The sequence below is a fragment of the Lampris incognitus genome, chromosome 11 (genome assembly GCF_029633865.1).
Source record: "Lampris incognitus isolate fLamInc1 chromosome 11, fLamInc1.hap2, whole genome shotgun sequence".
Lineage (NCBI taxonomy): Eukaryota > Metazoa > Chordata > Actinopteri > Lampriformes > Lampridae > Lampris > Lampris incognitus.
In genome coordinates, this window is record NC_079221.1 from 41040697 (window position 1) to 41057972 (window position 17276).

Sequence of the window (17276 nt, forward strand, 5' to 3'; positions counted from 1 at the left end):
TGATTTTAAGTTCCTGTTATAAGCTGTTGCCACGGTATATGCCTTGAGCTCTTATTTTGAAGGCTGAAGAGAGAGCGGAAGTGCTGTACGCAGTGTCGTTGCTGTGGCGTTCTGTTGGGGGAAGAATCCAAATAAAGTGGTCCTCGTGTGAAAGTGGAACCTCCGTATTTGTTATTTTATAGTTTCATACATACAGTATAGGCGACATCTACAAACCCTCGGTTACATTATTAATACGTTTAAATGGATTTAAACGCATGGTGTCGGTTTCCCAGAAACATATTTAGTCGTGTCCTGGATTGAATTTAATGTCGACTTTAGATTCTCCATACAATAGTCAATTTAGTCAAGGACAAGGCTTTATATGAGTCAGGGTGAAACCAGCCCATGGTGAAATAACAACTGCTTATGCTCCTGGAGGTTTCTTGCATTGGTGCCAGATAATGTCAATGTCCTTTTTTTCTGGAAGAGTCCTTTCAATTGACATGTGTCCATTTTATATTTTCTTTTCTCTTTTTTTTTTCGTCAGTCCTTTGCAATTCCTTTAGCAAAATAATACCCGCAGCAGTTGAAATTCAGAGGAAAATAATTTGTCTCAGTTACACTCAGTTGTTTCTACAAATAAAGTTACTTAACTGTCTGCTGATGACTGTTTTGGTCATAAGGTGTAATGAAATATACTTTTCAATAAAATGCTATCCAATATTTTTTCTACTTCTATACTTTAACCCCCACCTTCAATGTAAAATTTCTTCAACAGAAAAGCGCTACATAAAATGTAACTTGATTGATTGATTGATTGATTGATTGATTGATTGAACAGTTAGGTACTGTTTTGGTACATGTATTCTTCATGAAATGTAATGCTTTTAAAGGCAAAACAAACCGGAAGCTGTGCTTCTACAAACGCCTGTAAATGACAGCTATACATTTGTACATCCGTGTTTACAGAGAAACGTAGCGTTTTGCTCTGTGATGGGATTTGTAGTTTTATTTGCATTTCGCAACAGTTTTTCAACTATTTTATTTCTTTTACGTTCTTCTCCTTATTTTCACTTCATACTAATCCATACTAGTCAAAGCAGGCAAGCTAAAAAAATCAAAGCATTGTAAAAAAAATTAATTCATACCGTTACGAATTTTTGAACACACACACACACACACACACACACACACACACACACACACACACACACACACACGTCTGAATAAAGAAAGATTTGATTGATATGCCTATTTTCTACTCACTACTGATGTAGTGCATGGGTAGGTTATATTTTTACTGTCATCCATCCTTTTCTTCATAATAGACAATAAGCTCCAAATTGCTATCAACATCCATCCATTATCTGAACCGCTTATCCTGCTCTCAGGGATGCTGGAGCCTATTCCAGCAGGCATTGGGCAGCAGGCGGGCGGGGAGACACCCTGGACAGGCCGCCAGGTCATCACAGAGCCAACACACACACACACACACACACACACACACACACACACACACACACACACACACACACACACACACACACATACACATTCGTACCTAGGGACAATTTAGTACATACAGTCAGTTCACCTGACTAACATGTCTTTGGACTGTGGGAGGAAACCGGAGCCCCTGGAGGAAACACACATAGACACGGGGAGAACATGCAAACTCCACACAGGACAACCCGGGATGACCCACCAAGGTTGGACTACCTCCGGGCTCGAACCCAGGACCTTCTTGCTGTGAGGCGACCGCGCTAACCACCGTGCCGCCCTCTTGCTATCAACAGTTCAACGCAATTAATAGGGGACAAATCCACAATCCTTGTTCAGCAAACAAAAAACAAAACAAAATAAAACAAACAAACAAAAAAACAAAACACCACAGTTCATATGATGCTACAGCAGTCAATCATGGCAAATTTGAGAGGTCAATTAAAAAAAAAGAAGTCTCTTTTATTGCTAAATTCCCTCTTAGTGTTTGCTTTACTGTACAAGTGCTTCCTGCAACACAGCCAGCCTACAAACCAATAACCAGCAGGTGTCACTCCACCAAGGCATCTACTACTACTACTACTACTAATACGACTACTACTACTACTACTACCTTCGCCTGCGCCCGCTAGGGGTCGCCACAGTAGATCATCTGTTTCCATCTCTTCCTGTCCTCTGCATCTTCCTCTGTCACACCAGCCACCTGCACGTGGCTCACCACATCCATAAAGGTTAATGCTAGCTCCAGCGGGGTGCAGGCACAGAAGTGGACGTGATTGGTTGTTGGTTAGGGTTAGGTTTAGGGTTTAAATTCTTTCTGAATTTCCCTTGTTAGCAAGCGTTATCGTTAGCTATCGTTACAGTACGATCTGGCAATATTAAGGTCAGTTGTAAGCTAGCTAGCTAAATGTTTTAGTGCACATCATTTGTTTCAAGTCAGTGCGCTTCGAAGTTCCGCGCTGTCTATTGGCTGACGCAACAGCCAATCATGTCTACTTCCGTGCCTACACCCCGTTGGATCTAGCATCAACCATCCATAAACCTCCTCTTTGGCCTTCCTCTTTTCCTCTTCCCTGGCATCTCCATATTCAGCACCCTTCTCCCAATATACCCAGTATCTCTCCTCCACACATGTCCAAACCATCCCAATCTTGCCTCTCTTGCTTTGTCTCCAAACCGTCCAACCTGAGCTGTCCCTCTAATATAATCGTTCGTAATCCTGTCCTTCTTCGTCACTCCCAATGAAAATCTTAAAATCTTCAGCTCTGCCACCTCCAGCTCTGTCTACTGTCTTTTCATCAGTCCCACTGTCTCCAAACCATATAACATAGCTGGTCTCACAACCATTTTGTAAACCTTCCCTTTAACTCTTGCTGGTACCCTTCTGTTGCAAATCACTCCTGACACTTTTCTCCACCCACCCCACCCTGCCTGCACTCTCTTCCTCACCTCTCTTCTGCACTCCCCGTTACTTTGGACAGTTGACCCCAAGTATTTAAACTCATATGCCTTCGTCACCTCCACTCCTTGCATCCTGACCATTCCACTGCCCCCCTCTCATTCATGCATATGTATTCCTTCTTGCTCCTGCTGACTTTCATTCCTCTTCTCTCCAGTGCATACCTCCACCTCTCCAGGCTCTCCTCAACCTGCACCCTACTCTCGCTACAGAACACAATGTCATCCGCAAACTTCATAGTCCATGGAGACTCCTGCCTGCTCTACTGCCTGATCTCATTCATCAACCTGTCCATCACCATTGCAAATAAGAGAGGGATCAGAGCCCATCCTTGATGTAATCCCACCTCCACCTTGAACCCATCTGTCATTCCAACTGCACACCTCACCACTGTCACACTTCCCTCACACATATCACACTTCACCAATGTCACACTTCCCTACATACTTCTCTGCAACTCCCAAGTTCCTCATACAATACCACACCTCCTCTCTCAGCACCCTGTCATATGCTTTCTCTAAATCCACAAAGTCACTCCACCAAGCCATAATATGGGGAAACACTAAATGTGACTTTAGCAATAAAAATGGCAGTGAATTTCTAAAATGACTACTTGAAATTGCTGTACAATCATGTTAGCTTTGGCTCAACTGCTTTTTTTTTTCTTTTTTTTGCACTAAGAGGATTGTGGAGTTGCCCCCCATTAGTTGCATGAAGTTCTAGATGGGCGTGCGCAGTATGAAGAAAAGGATGGATGACTGTGAAAATGTAACCTACCTATGTACAACATGAGCAAAGAATATATATAAATTAGGGGTAGATTTCAAAAACTCCGAGCTAATTCTTTAAACTAAGTACAATTCGAGAATTGTTGTTAATACAGCACAGGGAGAAGATGGATGGGCTCAGACTAATTAGGGCCCTGGCAAAATACCACATGCAGATACTGAGGCCCAGAGTTCATGAGGTCTGCGTAGCCATCACACAGGAGGTACTGTATCTATTTGCTTTAGCCAGCTTTGTGTGTTTGTGTATTTATCTGCATTTGAATGAGTCGTACTTGCGTTAACAGTGCTATCCCTCATTGATCCTCAATATCCTTTATTGTTATTCATCATACAGGTAATGAATCTGCACTCTGCAGTGTCAAGCTATGCTATCGCCACCTGGTTGACATGTTTTTCCACCATTCCACCATTTCACCACAGGGCACTGTGATTTTTTTTTTAATATTATTTTGGTTGTGATCAGGGTCAGTATTATTTTAGCACTTCATTTACTCTAGCTCACTCAACCGACGCTGCGCTCTGTTGCTGATGGTATTTTGTAAGTCAGCAAATCATTCACTGCTGATTTTCAGCACAGGACAACCGGAGGAACCAAACATAATAACCTCTGTCTTTATTTTCCTAGGGTTAGGATTAGATCAAAGTGGTCGCATAGAAAACCTTTTCTTTTTGGGAAGTGCAAGTTCATATTAGATTTGGTTGCATTTGTGTGAGGGTCCACCTAGGAGACTGTGTCTCAACAGACTGACAGGCAAACCATTTTTATTAGGTAGTTGTTTTTTTTAGCTTGAACGTAGCATATTGAAAACTTTTTTTTTCCATATTTCCCATTCAGTCGACTTGGGTGCTGCACAAAAGTCTTATAATGGCAGGAAAAGCACTGGTTTTTCTGTCCATGTGTGCATGCATCTGTCTGCTGCAAATCCCGCATACTACTGGGCCTGTCAGCCTAATCATTTTTGTGTAGTTATGACTGTATGATAAGGACCTCTTCTGGATGCAGTGATTCAACACCTTTGAAGAACCTGTTTTATACCACAATTGAGTGCTAACTACTCAGCTGGTTTTTTTCCCAAGTCCAAGCACCGGAGAAGGGGAGATACACCTCGTGGGGATCTGCACTCTACTGAGTGCACTCTTCTAGTTGCATGCTGTCACCAGTGCCCTGTGATTTTTTTTTTTTTGGTTGTGATCAGGGTCAGTATTATTTTAGCACTTTGATACAGAATGCTGCCTTGAGCAGAGGACCTGCCATCTCACCTAAAATGAATTAATCAGTTTTGATATAAATGGATAATTTCAGGGTCTCTTTGTCTAAATGCTTTTTTAGAAGCCTTTTTACCTCTCACAGAAAACAACATTGTTCTTTTGATATGTTAAACTGCTCAGTTTCTGCATTGTTTGAAACACATGATATGACGTATAAAAAAAAACCCGTTGGGAAAGCTTTGAAGTTTTAATGTTTTACAGTGTTGAGATTTGATAGCTAACTAAAGCAAGCAAGTTTATTTATACAACACATTTTGTACACAGGGCAATTCAGTGTGCTTTACACAAATAAAAACAGAAAAGGAACAACCATATGAAATATAATTAAAAGAGTAAATAAAAACAAATAGGAACAATCATATATAAAATATAATTAAGAGTACAAACTACATAAAATGTACTTTGAATTAGTAATTAAAAAGAGTGCTATAATTAAAAGACAGGTACTATTAAAAAGAAAATACAAAGTAAAAAAAAAAATAGAATAAATACATAGTCACTTCCCCAACAGAAGTGACTAGAGAGCTACTTCCAGAATTAAAGTGCAGCAAGAATAAGGTGCACGTTTTAATACTCAATCATAGGCACAAGAAAAAAGAAATGTTTTTATCCTAGATTTAAAAATGGCTATATTTAGGGTACATCTAAGATCTTCTGGTAGTTTGTTCCAGTTGCATGCAGCATAACAGCTGAATGCTGCTTTTTGGACTCTGGGCTGAACTAACTGACCTGAGTCCATGGATCTTGGAGCCCTACCCAGCTGATACTCTTCAAGCATGTCAGTGATGTTTTCTGGGCCTACACCATTCAGTGATTTGTAGACAAGTAGCAGCACTTTAAAATCTATTCTGTAACTAACTGGAAGCCAGTGTAAAGATTTCAGGACTGGAGTAATGTGCTCTGTTCTCTTAATCCTGGTTAAAACTCTAGCAGCAGCATTCTGAATAAGCTGCAGCTGTTTAATAGTTTTTTTTGGGAAGACCAGTTAAGAGACTGTTACAGTAATCAATTCTATTGGAAATAAAAGCATGGATGAGCTTCTCTTGGCCATTTTGGGATACCAGACCCTTGATTCTGGCTATATTTTTAAGATGATAGAAGGCTGTTTTAGTGATTGCTTTGATATGGCTGGTGAACGTGAGATCGGAGTCTATTAAAATGCCAAGATTTCGGACTTGGTCTGGTTTTTAGAGCTTAAGACTTGAGTTGTTCATTTATCATAGTTCTCTTTGTTGCCAAACACGATAATCTCTGTTTTTTCCTTATTTAATTGAAGAAAGTTTTGGCTCAACCAATTATTTATATGCTCTGAACAGTGACACAGTGAGTCTATTGGGCTGAGATCATCAGGTGAGTGAGCCAGGTATATCCAATTATCATCTGCATAACTATGGTAATCCATGTCGTTGCTCGAAAGAATTTGGCCTAAAGGCAGCATGTAGAGATTAAACGGGAGAGGTCCGAGAACTCATCCCTGAGGGATTCCACATGTCATAGCCACTCTATCAGATTCATAATTGCCAACTAACTCCAGTCTTATAAATAAGACCTGAACCATTGAAGGACTGCTCCGGAAAGACCTACCCAATGTTCCAGCTAGCTAAAACAAGAGTGGGGATTTTTAAATCCGCTACTAATGTAAAATGAAATTTTTGAACATAGAAGCTGACAAATATCAGATAATGATAATGTGCTATTTATCAATAAATGATAACATTTGAATAGCAAATAGACAATGTAAAGACACTGTAAAGTCCAATGGTGGGTTTGTGGTTACAACCTGCTACACCTTGTTAAACAGTGTTGTAAATTGAGTAAATTGTGATAAAATGATACCAGCTAATAATATTGGGTAGATATGGTATGTATCTCTTACAATATGTATCAATATGACAGATTGAATAATGAATGAATAACTATAGAAATGAATGAATAAATGCATATATAATGAGGAGTTTTTTCCTGAGATGTTGATGTGATGTTGTTCTTTAGCGAAGAGGCGTGTGGGAATTTTGAAAACTCACCACTGAGTGTGAGGAGTCATGTCTAAGGTTTAATTTTTACATTTAGAATAGGCACTTCCTGTAATTAGCTCCTGCAAACCCTGACGTTTGATACTACCATAACCATATAAAAGTGAATAGTCTCATGTCTGACAAACATTCATGAAATTAAAAGGAAAGTGTTAGAACTCACTGAGGTGAATCTATGTGGAACTGTGGCCTTATGTGTTACACAAACATCTCTTCTGCAACAACGCTGTCTGTCTGTGGTGATAGGTATGGCATACGGGAGTTTGTCGTCATCTCGCCTGGAGCTAATTGCGAGGCCATCATTAGTGAGTCCAAGTGCAACCTGCTTCTCAGCTCCATTTCCATCGCTCTTGCCAATAGCGGCTGGTAAGTGTTCACCTACAACAACAATCAGGTTGGCATTTTCAAAGATTTGTTTCCATCCATTTTTCAAGAGAATTTAGAAAATGTTTAAAATATATTACCAATTCAAAGGGCTGTCGATTGATTAAAATTGTTAATTGAGTTAATCACAACAGGTTGTAATTAATCATATTTAATCACGTATCTTAATTACATTAAAATTTATTGCTAGTTATTTTTATAAAAGGCCAAAGACATTTGTGGTCATATTATAATGAAGAACAGCAAAGTGGTTGGAGGAATCAATCAAATGGGAGTTTTATGAACATCATCCCAACCTTTTTTACTTGTAAATCTAAACAGATGGCCTGAAGTGTCTATGTTCTCACACTTATATACTTATGTATACGTCAGTATATACTTAAATGTATTTATGTGACATGACGCCATGTAGCTAATGCCATGTTGACAGCCCTGCAGTCTATGGCGATTCATTTTATTTGTCAGTTTATCTAATGTAGTTTTGTTCTGGCTTCATTCAGCAAGTGCAGTTTGACTAACACAGTCTGCTGTTGTATCAGTAATAACACCAGCATACCACGACGCTCAGGTGGTACTTTGGACTTATGCTTTGGTGTAAAGACAACTTCACATTGCAATATGTTGGGCTGGGCAATGCTGACAAAATCAGATGTCACAATATTTTTGATTAAATACCTCTATTGATAATGTGACAATATTTTGGGGATGACTATGGGTGCTTTCATTAGATGTTATTTACACAGAAGAAGAAATGAGAAATCATTAGTAATGAGTGTATGATGACCAAGCAGGTAGAGACATTCATTGTTTATTTCACTCTGCTAAAACCGTCCTATAAGTTCAGAAAATTGTATCATTTTACTGTAATGCAGCCTTTAAGACCAGGGAAGGACAACATTTAAGGTACATCTCAGTATTATGAAAACCAAAACCCCAGACAATATCTTGCTCGAATCACAATATCGATATTATATTGTGCTGCACGGTGGCCCATTGGTTAGCAATGTTTCCTCACAGCAAGAAGGTCCTAGGTTCGAACCCCAGGCCGTCCCAAGTCCTTTCCGTGTGGAGTTTGCACGTTCTCCCCCTGTCTATATGGGTTTCCTCCGGAGGTGACAAAGGCAATGGTAAAAAGGACTGGAGTTGGTCCCCAGATGCTGCAGCTGCCCACTGCTCCTATACAATAGGATGGGTTAAATGCAGAGAACAAATTCATTGTAAGAATACAATCCATCGTTGTAAGAATACAATGTTGAATAAAATGGCTTTCATTCATTCTTCATTCTTTTCATTCATATTATATTGCTATATTTCCTAGCTCTAGCAACATGTACATACTGCTATTTGTTTTATCTGAAGTTCCAGTCAAAAGTTTTGCATACCAAGTTTAACCATTTCACACACCAATATCTTTCAACTATTAGCGTTTTTTATCACGTTAACATTTTCAAATTAGTCACATGTGTTAATGCATTAACTTTGATAGTTAAATCATTTCGCTTCCTAAAGGCAGAAATGCATTAGAAAACACCTCCTCCCGAAGTAGGTGACTTGACATTCTTTTTTGTGTCTGCTGGCGATGGTTCATGCTACCTGAAGACGAAAGCATAGGATATCACTGGGGCGCACGCAAATCCATCAGCTAATGGCCAAACAACCATAACGGTCTGCTTAAAAATGGGAGCATTATCATCTGCAACATTTTCATGGTGAACAGACAACTGATAGCATGTCTTGCTTCAGCATTTCGAAATATCTGAAGTCACTTTAGCTTTTTTGCTTTGCTGTCATTATATCTAATACTACTACTACCTTCGGCTGCTCCCGTTAGGGTTCACCACAAAGGATCATCCGTTTCCATTTCTTCCTGTCCTCTGCAGTTTCCTCTTTCACACCAGCCGCCTGCATGTCCTCCCTGACCACATCCATAAACCTCCTCTTTGGCCTTCTTCTTTTCCTCTCCCTTGGCAGCTCCATATTCAGCATCCTCCTCCATATATACCCAGTATCTCTCCTCCAAACATGTCCAAACCATCTCAATTGTGCCTCTCTTGCTTTGTCTCCAAACTGTCCAACCTGAGCTGTCCCTCTCACTCTCAACAAAAATCTGAGCATCTTAAACTGTGCCACCTCCGGCTCTTGTCACCGCTGTCTTTTAGTCACTATCACAGTATCCAAACCACACAACATAGCTGGTCTCACTACCATCTTGTAAACCTTCCCTTTAACTCTTATTGGTACCCTTCTGTCACAAATAACGCTCTTCTCCACCCACTCCACCCTGCCTGCACTCTCTTCTGTACTCCGCCCCCCTCCTTTTCTCCCCAACTGTACCTGGCCAATTACCCCACTCTTCCGAGCCGTCTCAGTCGCTGCTCCAACCCCTCTGCCGATCCGGGGAGGGCTGCAGACTACCACATGCCTCCTCCAATACATGTGGACTCGCCAGCTGCTTCTTTTCACCTGACAGTGAGGAGTTTCGCCAGGGGGACGTAGTGTGTGGGAGGATCGCGCTATTCTCCCCAGTTCCCCCTCCCCCCGAACAGGCACCTTGAATGACAAGAGGAGGCGCTAGTGCAGCGACCAGGACACATACCCATATCTGGCTTCCCTCCCGCAGACACGGCCAATTATGTCTGCACAGACACCTGGCCAACCCGGTGGTAACGCGGGGATTCAAACCACCGATCTGATGAGTGGAGATCTTGAGATGGAATGTACGGTTTAAGGAGATCAGACAGGTAAAATGGGGCAAGCCCAGTTAGAATTTTGTAAGTCAGCAGAAGCACCTTGTATTCTGATCTAACATGGATAGGAAGCCAATGAAGGGAGGCAGGAATTGGTATAATATGGTCAAATTTTCTAGTTTTAGTTAGGATTCTAGCTGCAGCATTTTGAACCATCTGAAGACTTTCAGTAATAGCATGTGTCAGACCTGAAAACAGAACATTACAGTAATCAAGTCTGGATGAAACAAATGCATGTATTAGAGTCTCTGCGTCAGCCATAGACAGGAAAGACCGAATTTTAGCTATGTTATGCAAGTGAAAAAAGGCAGTCTTGGTAATTTCTTCAATGTGCTTATCAAAGGTAATACTAAGATTTTTGGCTGCCACACTTTGTGAAGTCACAGAACTGTCGATTGTTATTGTTACTTGATCAAATTCGTGTCTGTCTAGCAGAGCCAACTACTCAGTTTTATCCAAATTTAAAAGTGTGTGTGCGCGTGTGCGCACGCGTGCATACGTTTGTGAATGTCTACATGTCCTCACCTGTCTACATTGGCATTCAGGGTTCCATCACACTGAGAACTGTGAGAGGTGTCATCTGATGATGCACTTCTGTCCTCCCCAGGGCCCTCAGCCCCCAAAAGGCCACTTTCATCTGCTGGTCTGGAGAGGGATTCTAGAAGCAACAGAATAGATCAACAGCAGTGACTGAGCATACAATAATTGCATATTGAAAAAAAAACCCTTTTCAAAACCTGTTATCTGTTCTGGTATTACATATGGGCAACAAGACCATCACATTCTCTCTCTCTCCATCATGAATACAGCAAACCAGCAAGCTCAATAGCTTAGTTGAAATCATTTGCTTTGGCTAGGCCCGTCTCCCAGGAAAGTCTGGCTGTACATAATGGAGGTCTAGCAGTTTTTCATTCCTTTGTCACTTACCTTTTGATGTGCCTGGTACTGGGACAGCTTCTGTGGTTGCTAGAGCTTCTGGTTCTGTTGATGCTACGATCCCACCACAAACCTGCTGACCTTGCATCTGTCAGAAGAGAAATATAGTGAGAAAATATTGAAACATCATGTAGTCACCTGAAAAATGTCTTGGCCAGGAGAGATGCAATGCCTGGCAGGAACTCCTGCTTTAAACATTTCAAAAAAATCAACAGTTATCCCACTGTGCCAGTGATGTTATTTGTCATTAAAGAAGAGTGGTGTCCCGGTCATTAAAACTCGCAATCCGACCTCTTTTGTTCCTACCTGTTTGACTTTACTGATTCTTTTCGTGAGTTCGTCAGCAGACACGCTTCCGGCAATGACCTCAAGGGGAATTCCATTCTCTCCAATGAAGAAACTGGATGGAATGTACACTACTGGGTCTTTTTGCGCAGGAGGAAGTTAAGGGACAATCTCACAACAATGGCCCTTAAACAGGATTTATCTTTTTTTTCTTAAATTTATTCTTGATTTCTCCCAATTTAGTGGCCAATTGCTCCCTATTTTAATTCAAATACCCACCATCGTACTGCATGCGTTCACCAACTGCATCTCTCCAGCAGGCAGTCTCGAAAGAGACGCCTCGCCACTTTCGTGACAAGGCGAATCCAGGCCGAACCACTGCTTTTTCCAACACACACAGAGACGCATTCATGTGACGAACACAAGCCAACTCCGCCCCCCTCCTTCAGACAACGTTGCCAATGATTGCTGCTTCATTGAGTCCGGCCATAGTCGGACCTGACAAGACTGAGGCGCGAACCCCGGTCCCCAGTGTGCAACTGCATCGACACAAAGCCGATGCTTAGACTGCTTCACCACCGCGGACTACCTTTAACTGGATTTAAACTAGCGCTCCAAGATATAATTTTTTGACCAAATACATATCATGAATGCTGAACCTGCAATAAATATAGATAAAGAAAGTCAACACTAGTATTTTAGTTGACACTGTCAACTTTGGCCATTCAGAATCAGAATCCTTTATTCATCCCTGAGGGGAAATTGGGTAATCTAATTTAATCTGACAAATTAAGAGAAAAAAATTGTACAGATACTGAAATTTTGAGACTTAAAATCGAAGTCCTGGGTCCACGGTGGTGTAGCGGTCTAAACATCGGCTTTGTGTTGATACAGTTGCCTACTGGGGACCGGGGTTTGCGCCCCGGTCTCGTGAGATCAGACTATGGCCGGATTCGATGAAGCAGCAATAATTGGCAACGCTATCTTCGGGAGGGGGGGGTCAGCTTGTGTTCGTCACATGAATGCGTCTGTGTGTGTCGAAAAAGCAATGATTCGGCCTGGATTTGCCTTGCCACGGAAGTGGCGAGGCGTCTCCTTCGAGACCGCCAGCCGGAGAGATACAGTTGGCGAACGCATACAGTACGAGGGTGGGTGTTTGAACTAGAATAGAGAGATTGGCCACTAAATTTGGAGAAATCAGAAATTTAAAAAAAAAAAATCTAAGTCCTGTCCCCTTCGGATTGAATAAGCCATTTCCGTTTTAATCACCTATTGTATTCATTAATGGCCCCCTTTAACCAATGTCAAGTAGGAGCTTCTTATTGCCAATACCCAGATTGATGAATCATTAATTCAAACCAGAAAATGAAGCCCACAAGGGTTAACAACTGACTGATAGTTAAAAATGCTAATAAATCTTACAACAAATCCACAAGGACTACTTTGTAAGAGTGGAAAACAGAAACATCATGACAACAAATTGAGAAATTAAAACCACTCAGCATACAAAAAAGGATACAGATCTGGGTGAACTGAACACATGTCTCGCTGCAGAAAAAAAGTGGACATCAGAGGGTCAATTGGCAACTTGACTCAATAGCCTGGCCTGTTTCAAATTCCACTTATTACATGTTCACGTCCAGATACTGTCAAATATATTGCTTATTATCAGTAAATGAAACTCCCCAAAATGTGAACCCAAGCAAGCAACAATTTTATGAAATCAATGAATCACTGATGTAATCAAGATGTAGAGCTGCTTTACTGTGACAAGACCCAATGACTGCTGTAATAGGAGCATCCCTGCGACCATGAGAGCAGGATAAGTGGTTAAGATAATGGATAGATATCTACTCAGTATCAGATGAGGTGTAACTCTTCATTACATCATGTATCAAGCGGTTTCTTTGCTTTCTGTATTTGTGACACGGGCAACATTTTGTTTCTGCTCTCCTAAACATAGTTTTATAATAAAGAACCTAATATTAACTTATATACTGCTTAAACAAATGGCAATTCCCTTTAAATGTGAGCGTCCATACCTCTTGGCATCCACTTTGATCGCCACACAACAAGTCTGTGCTGCTTCAGAGACTTTTTCGTCCTCCCAGCTGGACATCAGCTGTGCAGACTGCCCATCTTCGCCTGGGTGGGTGGGGGGATTTGACAACATTAGGTAATTTTGACATCCCACTGCCTATGTCCCACCCCTGATCATCATGTCAGGTATTGTACAAGTCTAGACAACTATAGAATGGCTAACATCCACTAACATTTAATAACATGAACCAAGAGTGAGTGTCCAATCCCATCCGAGTCCGTGTGCTGCTGTCCCCGCCAGCAGCTTGACAGGAGTAAACAGTTCCAGCCAGCTGACCCCGATCTTAAATAAATGTTGCACTAACAGACAGATGGGTTGCTGTTGCTGTCTGTCTCCAAGCAACTGATGTTATTCTGGTACTTTCGGATCTCCGTTTAATGACGGTTACTGGAGCGTAACAGGATAACTGAATTAGCCAGCTGAGTGGCAAACATACGGGGGACTTTTGTTAATTCAACAAGTAATAGTACCAAACCATATTCCTAACCGCGCTGAGAACACTTTTATCTCGAGGTGTCTACATTTTCGATTTTGTTGGTGTCACGAAACTCCACAGACCAATGGTGTTAGCCGCTAGCCGGGCTAACGGCTAACACCATTGGCTAACATGGGCAGACGGCTAACAACCTGCTAGCTGGCTAGCAGCTAACACCATTGTCTAACACGGGCAAACGGCTAGCAACGCGCTAGTCGCCGTTCAAGCATATCATGCTAATCGCGCTAGCTGACATTAGCTAATCTACCCAAATACCTGTAATGACAACGACAAAGATGAAGTTCTGTTGCTGAGCGGAGGCGATGGCAGCGGGAATCGAGCTCTCAAACCAAACCATCTTTCTAGATTGTGTTGTCTGTCTCTGGTTTCGTATTGCTGCCGACCAGCTGCATCACACCTTCAAACCCAGTCAGTTTGTTGCTACTGGAGCCCAGTGCGGATAAAGTCAGCGCAAAGTAAAATGACCATTTCCGGTCTGAAATTGTATGCTTTTTTCTTCTTCTTCAAAAATAAAACACGCTGACGACTGTTAAGTGTCGGAGAAGATAGTAAGCGTTTAAGGATGATTGTGGAAAATCATCAACACATCCACATTAGGCAGCAGTCAAGATCACAAAAATTCAAATATGAAACCAATACAAGACAATGCAGAAGAGTGCATTTCATTAAAAATAAATTAAAATCAGAAATGCTTTATTGTTAAATTATTAATACGTTTAAATGTATTTAAACGAATGAAATATCCTTTTCAATAAAATGCAATCCAATATTTTTTCTACTTCTATACTGTAACCCCCGCCTTCAATGTAAAATGTCTTCAGCAGAAAAGCGCTACATAAAATGTAACTTGATTGATTGATTGATTGGTTGAACAGTTGGGCACTGTTTTGGTATATATATACTTTTTCAGAAGATGTAATGCTTTTATTTTAAAGGCGAAATAAACCGGAAGCTGTGCTTCTACAAACGCCTGTAAATGACTCGAATTTCCGAAATGTAGGCTGGCAGGGGAAGGTTCATTAATATTCATAAAGAAGCGCTGCCTGGTTGGCCAGTGAGTGGCGCGGGCAGAAGCGCTGCCTGGCCGGTGACGTTGTGTCGCTCGCGCTTGTCAAGATAGCCTGAGGAGACGCGCGCAAGGTAAGCAAGTTTTAATACATTAACTTCGCGTAAATGACAGCTATACATTTGTACATCCGCGTTTACAGAGAAACGTGGCGTTTTGCTCTGTGATGGGATTTGTAGTTCTGTTTGCAATTCTCAACAGTTTCTCAACTGTTTTATTTCTTTTATTTCCTTCTCCTTATTTTCGCGTCATACTAATCCATACTTATCAAAGCAGGCAAGCTAAGAAAATCAAAGCAACTGAAAAAAATGAATTCATACCGTTACGACATTTTGAAACACACACACACACACACATATATATATATATATATATATACACACTCACTGGCCACTTTATTAGGTACACCTTGCTAGTACCGGGTTGGACCCCCTTTTGCCTTCAGAACTGCCTTAATCCTTCGTGGCATAGATTCAACAAGGTACTGGAAACATTCCTCAGAGAGTTTGGTCCATATTGACATGATAGCATCACGCAGTTGCTGCAGATTTGTCGGCTGCACATCCATGATGCGAATCTCCCGGTCCACCACATCCCAAAGGTGCTCTATTGGATTGAGATCTGGTGACTGTGGAGGCCATTTGAGTACAGTGAACTCATTGTCATGTTCAAGAAACCAGTCTGAGATGATTCGAGCTTTATGACATGGCGCGTTATCCTGCTGGAAGTAGCCATCAGAAGATGGGAACACTGTGGTCATAAAGGGATGGACATGGTCAGCAACAATAATCAGGTAGGCTGTGGCGTTGACACGATGCTCAGTTGGTACTAAGGGGCCCAAAGTGTGCCAAGAAAATATCCCCCACACCATTACACCACCACCACCAGCCTGAACCGTTGATACAAGGCAGGATGGATCCATGCTTTCATGTTGTTGACGCCAAATTCTGACCCTACCATCCGAATGTCGCAGCAGAAATCGAGACTCATCAGACCAGGCAACGTTTTTCCAATCTTCTATTGTCCAATTTTGGTGAGCCTGTGCGAATTGTAGCCTCAGTTTCCTGTTCTTAGCTGACAGGAGTGGCACCCAGTGTGGTCTTCTGCTGCTGTAGCCCATCTGCCTCAAGGTTCGACGTGTTGTGCGTTCAGAGATGCTCTTCTGCATACCTCGGTTGTAATGAGTGGTTATTTGAGTTACTGTTGCCTTTCTATCAGCTCGAACCAGTCTGGCCATTCTCCTCTGACCTCTGGCATCAACAAGGCATTTTCGCCCACAGAACTGCCGCTCACTGGATATTTTCTCTTTTTCGGACCATTCTCTGTAAACCCTAGAGATGGTTGTGCGTGAAAATCCCAGTAGATCAGCAGTTTCTGAAATACTCAGACCAGCCCATCTGGCACCAACAACCATGCCACGTTCAAAGTCACTTAAATCACCTTTCTTCCCCATTCTGATGCTCGGTTTGAACTGCAGCAGATCGTCTTGACCATGTCTACATGCCTAAATGCATTGCGTTGCTGCCATGTGATTGGCTGATTAGAAATTTGCGTTAACGAGCATTTGGACAGGTGTGCCTAATAAAGTGGCCAGTGAGTGTATGTTGTAACGTGCATGGATAAGTAGACACGTTGGCGGTTGGCTAGTGGGTCTAAACCTTTAGTCGAGCGGTTAGTGATGTCTCCCGCGGTCCGGGCGATACGGGTTCGCGTCCCGGCCGCGGCAGTTCCTGTGGTTGCTTCCCGAAGGAGGGGGGTAGTGTAACGTGCATGGATAAGAAGACACGCTGGCTGGTGGGTCTGACCCTTTGGTCGAGCGGTGGGATCCGGAAGTGTGCAATCCTCAGGAGTCTCTTCGGAGCGCGGAATGACAAAGCGCGAGGGCGCGCTTCCGGGGAGGGTGACGACTGTAAACTACTAATAAGACATGTTAGCCCCTAGCTAACGAGTCTGAGTCTTTAGCCGAGCGGTTAGCGATGTCGCCTTGTGGTGCACAACACCCCGTGTCGAATCCCGCACCGGGCAAGAAAATAACCGGTTACACTACCATAACCATATAAAAGTGAATAGTCTCATGTCTGACAAACATTCGTGTCATTTAAAGGAAAGTGTTAGAACTCACTGAGTGAATCTATGTGGAACTGTGGCCTTACGTGTTACACAAACATCTCTTCTGCAACAACGCTGTCTGTCTGTGGTGATATGTATGGCATACGGGAGTTTGTCGTCA

The 17276-nt window shown here is 42.0% G+C and overlaps 1 protein-coding gene across 2 annotated transcripts; it reads right to left on the minus strand.

Annotated features, from left to right (window-relative positions):
• Window positions 1–8194: 8194 nt before the first annotated feature.
• LOC130121151 (UBX domain-containing protein 4-like) lies at window positions 8195–14397 on the minus strand. Of its 2 annotated transcripts, XR_008811024.1 has the most exons (8): window positions 14236–14397; window positions 13426–13528; window positions 12903–12931; window positions 11405–11523; window positions 11090–11186; window positions 10688–10820; window positions 9750–9965; window positions 8195–8591 (listed from the first exon to the last, which is right to left on the minus strand). XR_008811024.1 is itself a non-coding variant. In XM_056290004.1 (7 exons), exons 1-7 carry the CDS (start codon window positions 14315–14317, stop codon window positions 8507–8509), a joined length of 648 nt encoding a protein of 215 aa, XP_056145979.1. In that variant the 5' UTR covers window positions 14318–14397; the 3' UTR covers window positions 8201–8506. The 2 variants fall into 2 exon arrangements, 1 of the variants encoding a protein (XP_056145979.1); XM_056290004.1 differs by lacking the exon at window positions 9750–9965 and having other exon boundaries at window positions 8201–8591.
• Window positions 14398–17276: the final 2879 nt, after the last annotated feature.

What these genes read in the sequence shown, in the direction of transcription:
- LOC130121151 (XM_056290004.1), bottom strand. Translation starts at nt 14,317, where the DNA reads ATGGTTTGGTTTGAGAGCTCGATTCCCGCTGCCATCGCCTCCGCTCAG. An exon ending in TGTTCAGTTCACCCAGATCT is followed by an intron (nt 11,524 to 12,902) that starts GTATCCTTTTTT and finishes CTGCGCAAAAAG; the next exon opens with ACCCAGTAGTGTACATTCCA. An exon ending in AGTACCAGGCACATCAAAAG is followed by an intron (nt 10,821 to 11,089) that starts GTAAGTGACAAA and finishes TGTTGCTTCTAG; the next exon opens with AATCCCTCTCCAGACCAGCA.